Source organism: Centroberyx affinis, unplaced genomic scaffold (genome assembly GCF_046629955.1).
Source record: "Centroberyx affinis isolate AG114_WGS23_722 - 3 ecotype Tasmania unplaced genomic scaffold, CSIRO-AGI_Caff_v1 ptg004978l_1, whole genome shotgun sequence".
In the NCBI taxonomy this organism is placed as follows: Eukaryota; Metazoa; Chordata; class Actinopteri; order Beryciformes; family Berycidae; genus Centroberyx; species Centroberyx affinis.
The window spans coordinates 5,001-12,500 of record NW_027282449.1 but is presented as its reverse complement, the minus strand read 5'-3'; the positions used below and the strand labels follow the sequence as shown (position 1 = coordinate 12,500).

At 45.6% G+C, this 7,500-nt stretch overlaps 2 protein-coding genes across 2 annotated transcripts in view; both read left to right on the top strand.

Moving 5' to 3' along the window:
* LOC139666398 (GON-4-like protein) overlaps positions 1-2,984 on the top strand; it is an 11,359-nt gene extending 8,375 nt beyond the window's left edge. The window contains exon 9 of the mRNA XM_071545602.1: positions 25-2,984. Coding sequence (XP_071401703.1) covers positions 25-120 — 96 coding nt within the window. The 3' untranslated portion in view covers positions 121-2,984. The remainder of the gene's footprint in view (positions 1-24) is intronic.
* An 804-nt stretch (positions 2,985-3,788) lies between these two features.
* LOC139666399 (protein disulfide-isomerase A3-like) overlaps positions 3,789-7,500 on the top strand; it is a gene marked incomplete at its 3' end in the record, with an annotated part of 8,704 nt that continues 4,992 nt past the window's right edge. Inside the window, exons 1-4 of the mRNA XM_071545603.1 lie at positions 3,789-3,955; positions 4,721-4,799; positions 5,022-5,139; positions 5,500-5,607. Coding sequence (XP_071401704.1) covers positions 3,789-3,955; positions 4,721-4,799; positions 5,022-5,139; positions 5,500-5,607 — 472 coding nt within the window. The remainder of the gene's footprint in view (positions 3,956-4,720; positions 4,800-5,021; positions 5,140-5,499; positions 5,608-7,500) is intronic.

Below are 7,500 nucleotides of genomic sequence, written 5' to 3'. Positions count from 1 at the left end.
CCCCTCCTCCTCTTCCTCCTCCAGGTCAGCAGTCGTTTCCAGGACCTCATGAGTCTTTTCCGCTCGGCCAGTCAGAAGCACAGGCAGCCAATCAGCAGGCAGGAAGCAGCCCCGGACTGAGCAGCAGCCAATCGGACGAGACTCTGGTGTTTGTCGACCTCAGGCTGTGGGGTCGAACCTGTGAGCTTCCAGTTACAGGACGAGACCGAGGGGGAGTTCTCCTGGTTCCTCTGGTTCCTCTGTGGTTCCTCTGGTTCCTCTGTGGTTCCTCTGTGGTTCCTCTGGTTCCTCTGTGGTTCCTCTGTGGTTCCTCTGTGGTTCCTCTGGTTCCTCTGTGGTTCCTCTGTGGTTCCTCTGGTTCCTCTGTGGTTCCTCTGTGGTTCCTCTCTCCACAGGAAACAGCAGGCCGGTTCCTCCGGGTCTGTGTCAGGAAAATGATCCTAGAACTCACAACAATGTTTGCTGAATTTCTTTAAATGATCCGTGAATTTATTAGTGACTCTAGAGATCTTTAGAAGGTTCTGGAATCCATCACAGTGATTCTAGAGTCTTTAGGAGGTTCTAGAGTTCCTCACAGTGACTCTAGAGATCTTTAGAAGGTTCTGGAATCCATCACAGTGATTCTAGAGTCTTTAGGAGGTTCTAGAGTTCCTCACAGTGACTCTAGAGATCTTTAGAAGGTTCTAGAATCCATCACAGTGATTCTAGAGTCTTTAGGAGGTTCTAGAGTTCCTCACAGTGACTCTAGAGATCTTTAGAAGGTTCTAGAATCCATCACAGTGATTCTAGAGTCTTTAGGAGGTTCTAGAGTTCCTCACAGTGACTCTAGAGATCTTTAGAAGGTTCTAGAATCCATCACAGTGATTCTAGAGTCTTTAGGAGGTTCTAGAGTTCACAGTGATTGCAGCGTTGCCTTGTTGACGGACCAGACGTTCTCCAGATCCTGTTCTGATCGACAGTCTGCTCAGAAGAGGACAGAAGAACCCTGCTGCAGGTTCTCCATGAAACGTTCCCATGACAATCACACCGGTTTCAGCCTGGACAGGAACTCGCTTCAGGCTTTTCCCTTCCAGATCTTTGTATTTTTTGTTCTAAAGCTCTAAAGAGTATTCCTGCACATATTTATTTAACAACAAACTGTGAAGACCGAGGCAAGAACCGGACGTTCTCCCTGTAAAGCAGCAGGAACCGAACACACGGACAGATCTGACGGGACGAGCTCATCTGTGACCACAGCAGAGGGAAATGGAGCTAAAATCCCGGTTCATGTTCCTGACCCACCGTGCTGTGGTCACATGTGTTGAGATGTGTTGGATCTGCACATCGTCCCGTCAGTAACATCCACTCTGTCCCTACTGTCTGTTCTGTAACCTGAGCAGAGCAGGAGGCCGCAGTGGCTGATGGGAGTCTGGCTCCTCTGGGTTTTGTTTTTTTTTAAGATAATTTTTTGCCTTTATTAGAGAGTTGCAAGTGGACAGAGTCAGTAGAGGCTGAGAGAGAGAGGGGGGAACAGAACCTGAACAGATAGAACGTCTTTCTCATTCAAATCAGCGTTCCTGGGCGGTCTGAGCGGCGGCCATCTTGCTGTGACCCGTTGGACTAGCTTCTGTCTGAAGAGACTCACAGCAAGTCACTGAGCTGAGAGGTTTGACAGCAAGAACCAAAGCAGCTTCTCTGTCTCCTTGCTGCCATGGATTGCTAACATGCTAATGCTAACATGCTAATGCTAACATGCTAATGTTGACTAGAAGAGCTAGAGAGAGAAGTCCAGTCTGTGATGAAGCTACGTTAGCCTCGTCGCTAACATTAGCTTCCAGTTGAGTTCTGACAGTTTGCTAACAGACTCGTCTGCTCAGCTCTCACAGTGAGACAGACTTTACAGCCTTAATGTCCAGACTGTGATGTCACCATAGACCTCCTAAGTTGAATGACATCAGACTTGCACAAATACGGCTCACGGTTCCATAGTGATCGTCTCTGTCACAGTCTGCCTTTAATGCAGTCCATATTTACCTATGTATATTTATGTCTCTGATGGCACGGGGTCTGTTGATTTCTGGAACCAGAAATGTGAAATGTGGTGTTCAGATGAGAGAGACAGAGAGAGTAGAGAGAGAGAGAGAAGGTCTGCGGGGGGGGGGGGGAGACCTACACTACGCCACCAGTGGGTGAAGCAAATGACATGCGCTGCAGTGTTTAGCTTGTTGCTAGAAAAAATACTACTTGGACTAGAAAGCGGTTCCAGAAGTCAGCAGACCCAGAGTCATTAGAGACATAAATATATGAAGGTAAAAATGGACTGACTTTGAAAATCCTGCATGAAACCCTGACTGACAGAGAGGATGATGTGAAACCCGTTCATTTTCCCTACAGAGAAATCACTATGGGACCGTGAGCCGTGTTTGGGCTTCAGACTTAACGAGGTTTATAGCAACTAACACTTATAATCACATAGTTGACACTTTATGCTGAACTCGCCAAATTAGCGTGACAGACAGTGGAAGAACAGTTCTGTCCATTCAGGTTCTGTGGGGATGACATCACAAAAGTCACAGGCTGGATTCAAACCTGTCAGTCGGTCACATGGTACGAGCCTCAGACCGCTGAGCCGCAGGACGTCCCGAACCCGGAGGGTCACTGCTGCTTTCCTGCTGGGAGCCTCGGAGCCTCATTAGGAAGCGCTCTGTTCACAAAATTATTATTTTTATAATTATTCTGATAGAGAAAGGTGTATGGCGGCTTACGGGACGTGAAGTGTCCCGCCTGCCGGTGATGCTCAGGGGTTAAAGGTCGAGTGTCAGGTCCCCTCTATCCCATGATTCCTAGCGGCCTTATGAGTCTTGTTTGAGTCCAGCCGCACTGAAGGATCATGGGTAGCAGCGGTATGAATGTTTTTATCATTTGTTTATTTGAAAATGAACATGAAGGAATGTGAAGGTCGACTGTTTGGATGTTTCAATAAATCTTTTTTATTGTTTTGCAAACGGACTGAACAGCAGTGTCTCTCTGTGTGTAACGATATGGAAATCTGAAATGTTTTTATTAATTATGTTGTATGGAGTGTGTATTGTATGGAGTGTGTATCTGATGACCCGGAAAACAAACCAACGGATTCATTGCAATTTTGGTTGATGTGGCAATAAACTATTTAATTTTTAATGTAGAATATGTTTTATACACCGTATTAATGGCCAATATTAATAAGTAATATCCCAGAAATCATCAGCAACATAATTCAGAGGCTGGGGAGACGCTCTGTGACTGACAGGGCGCTGGACCAATCAAATGGTTACATCACATCAGTGTTAACCGCTCTCGACCAATGAGAGCGCAGCTTTCCGGTATTTTCGGTTTACGTCCCGCCTTTTATTTGACAGCTAGGAGGCGAGAGGAGGGCGCGTCAAGCTAGCTAAAGTTAGTCAGACAAATACCGGAATTGTGCTTATCTGGCTTTCAAAATAAAAGCGTAAAATTTCCCACTTGTGGAAAAAAACAGTAAATATCAATATTGGTGTACAGATCAGCAACATTTTAGGTAAAGCAATACGTGTGGTTTGGTTTCATACAGATTGACCCTGAAATATATTATTGAATTCACTTCGGGACTTTGCATTACTGAACACCTTTTCTTGATAAGGGCTTTATTTTGAAAGTAACGACCGGAAACCCGTGTTGTAATTCTGTCCGGCTTGACAGCGGTGGAGCGAGCAGGATCCTCTGCTAACGGACTGTCATCCTTCAGTTTGTGTTTGTAATTCATCTGACTGATATTATCTCTCTTCGCCGTCATGGCCGCCGCCGCCGCCGCCTCGCGCCTCCCCGCCGTCACGGTCACGCTGCTGTCGCTGTGCGTGGCGGTCCTCTCGAGGGGAGATGTGCTCGAGCTCGGGGACGCGGACTTCGACTACCTGGCAACGGAGCACGAGACCATGCTGGTGAAATTCTACGCCCCGTGGTAACGGACAGAGACGTTAGCTAGCTAGCTGCGGGAACATGTCGGGTTCCGTTTGTTCTGTTTTGTTCCCTGTAGACTCAGACTGAGCCATGAAGCTGCTGGATGAGTGTTCAATCTGTCCTGCTTCCTTCCTTCCTTCCTTCCTTCCTTCCTCCATTGCTCCATTCATTCCTTTCTACTTCCTTCCTTACATCCTTTCATCTCCCTCATTCTTTCCGTCTTTTCCTTCCTTCCTTACATCCATCTGTCCTTTTCTTCCTTCCATTCTTCCTTCCTCCATCCCTCTCTCCCCTCCCCCCTACCATCTATCCATCTCTCCTTCCTTCCATTCTTCCTTCCTTTCTGCCCTCCTACTTACTTCCTACCTTATTTCCTTCCTTCCTTTCTTCCTTCCTTCCTTCCTTCCTCTCTCCCCTTCTTCCTTACTTTGTTCCCTCCTCTCCTCTCCTCTCTCCTCCTCTCCTCTCCTCTCCTCTCTCCTCCTCTCCTCTCCTCGTCTCCTTGTCTCCTCTCTCCTCTCCTCGTCTCCTCTCCTCGTCTCTTCTCCTCTCGTCATCTCTTCTCCTCTCCTCATCTCCTCTCCTCTCCTCATCTCCTTGTCTCCTCCTCCTCTCCTCTCCTCCTCTCCTTGTCTCCTCTCCTCTCCTCCTCATCTCCTCTCCTCTCCTCATCTCCTCCTCTCCTCCTCTCCTCTCCTTGTCTCCTCTCCTCTCTCCTCTCCTCTCCTCATCTCCTCTCCTCGTCTCCTTGTCTCCTCTCCTCTAGGTGTGGTCATTGTAAGAAGTTGTCTCCAGACTTTGAGAAAGCAGCGGTCAGACTGAAGGGAACAGTGCAGCTGGCCAAGGTGACAAAACAACAACAACAACAACAACAACAACAACAACAACAACAATACATCTGATTTCATGTAACGGTTCAATGTGTTTTAGTTCTGCTTCACTGAAGCTTAATATGCCTGTCTCTCTCTCTCTCTGCCCGTCTCTCTCTACCTGTCTCTCTCTACCTGTCTCTCTCTCTGCCTGTCTCTCTCTCTGCCTGTCTCTCTCTCTGCCTGTCTCTCTCTCAGGTGGACTGTACTCTCAGCACGGAGACTTGTGCTCGTTTTGGAGTTTCTGTCTATCCAACTCTGAAGATCTTCAGGAACGGAGAAGACTCCGCCTCCTATGACGGGCCTCGCACGGCCGGTGAGAGAGAGAGAGAGAGAGAGAGACGGAGAGAGAGAGAGAGAGAGACGGAGAGAGAGAGAGAGAGAGAGAGAGAGAGAGAGAGAGAGACGGAGAGAGAGAGAGAGAGAGAGAGAGAGAGAGAGAGAGACACAGAGAGAGAGGGAGAGAGAGAGATAGACAGAGAGAGAGAGGGAGAGAGAGGGAGAGATAGAATTGAATTTTAAAACAGATCTTCATTTAACAAGAATTATACTCTGTCCCTCTGTGTGTGCATGTGTGTGTGTGTGTGTGTGTGTGTGTGTGTGTGTGTGTGTGTGCATGTGTGTGTGTGTGTGTGTGTGTGTGTGTGTGTGTGTGTGTGTGTGTGTGTGTGTGCAGACGGTATCTTCCACTACATGAAGAAGCAGACTGGTCCAAACTCTGTTCCTCTGAAGACTGAGGAAGACCTGCAGACCTTCATCACTCACTTTGAGGCCAGCATCGTCGGTTAGATACTCTGTTCTTCTCTGTTCTGTTCTGTTCTATTCTGTTCTGTTCTGTTCTGTTCTATTCTGTTCTACTCTGTTCTATTCTGTTCTACTCTGTTCTGTTCTGTTCTGTTCTATTCTGTTCTACTCTGTTCTATTCTGTTCTATTCTGTTCTGTTCTGTTCTGTTCTATTCTGTTCTGTTCTGTTCTATTCTGTTCTACTCTGTTCTATTCTGTTCTACTCTGTTCTATTCTGTTCTATTCTGTTCTGTTCTGTTCTGTTCTATTCTGTTCTACTCTGTTCTATTCTGTTCTACTCTGTTCTGTTCTGTTCTGTTCTATTCTGTTCTACTCTGTTCTATTCTGTTCTATTCTGTTCTGTTCTGTTCTGTTCTATTCTGTTCTGTTCTGTTCTATTCTGTTCTACTCTGTTCTATTCTGTTCTACTCTGTTCTATTCTGTTCTGTTCTGTTCTGTTCTATTCTGTTCTACTCTGTTCTATTCTGTTCTACTCTGTTCTATTCTGTTCTGTTCTATTCTGTTCTACTCTGTTCTATTCTGTTCTGTTCTATTCTGTTCTATTCCAGAGTCCTGTAAAAGTTCTGTAACGGGTGAAAAATATATTTATATAAATTCACGGGTAAAAATGAACTAAATGCGGGTGGGCAGCGGGTGAGAACAAACATATGTTTTTTTTTTCCTGGAGAAATCAGAAATGAAAATGGTTGTGCAGCATTTTTAACATCTAATTCAGCTGATATTATCAAGACTAACCAGCCGCCAGGATTTGTTTTATTGTGAAAGCCTACGACACGACCTTTGACCTTTGACCACATCCTGCCAAATAACGGGACGTCACTGATCCGACAGGCGACAGGACAGCGATGTAGGCTATAGCTGCTATTATTATTTTAATTATGATTTGAATTCATGTTTCTACGTGTTTGACTGTGGACGATATATTCTCTTCCTGCACACACAGCGACCTCAGGCTAGGGCTGGGCGATATGGTTGAAATCAATATCATGATAATCATAAGGATTTTTCTCGATATCAATATATATCACGATATGGTTCATGTTGCAAAATCACGTTAAATAATCAAATTAATGTTCATCTCATTGAACCAAATGGTAATGTTAGATGTGATGTCAAACAAAACTGAAATATTCAAATAATATTCCTACCATACCTCATTTTATCAGAGTTTTTTCAAAGTAAAATTTTGCTTGTCATCATCAGTTCAGACAGCAGAAATATGTCACGATATCAAAATATCTTCATATCATCACCATATGATTCCACTGCAAGACAATAAACGATAATATTGAATAATGGCCCGGCCCTGCCTCAGGCTCAGGGCGGTTAAACATCAGCACTGCAGCCTCAGAGCTGGGACTGATTCTGCCAAACAGGCTCCGCTGCTGCCATGTTTCCTGTTCCATTGCAAGTAAAAATAAACCATTTAAAGTGAGTGACTGTGTGTAGCCTGTGTGTGTAACGGCGGGTCGGGTCCCGGGTCTTATATTAACGGGTCCGGGCGGGTCTGGATTTGACTTGGAGATAATTGCGGATAACGGGTCGGTTCCGGTGCTGAGCTTTGCGGGTGCGGGTTTGCAAACGACCCGTGCAGGACTCTTTTCTATTCTATTCTATTCTGTTCGATTCTATTCTACACTTTGATTCTATTCTATTCTACACTTCTGTTCTATTTGTGTTTGTCCTGCTGTGTTTTTATTCATCAGTTTTTCTGTTTTTCTGTAGTTGACTTTTTCTGTAACCTACTTTATTGTGTTGTGTGTGTGTGTGTGTCTGTGTGTGTGTGTGTGTGTGTCTCTGTGTGTGTGTGTGTGTGTGTGTGTCTCTGTGTGTGTGTGTGTGTGTGTGTGTGTGTGTGTCCCTGTGTGTGTG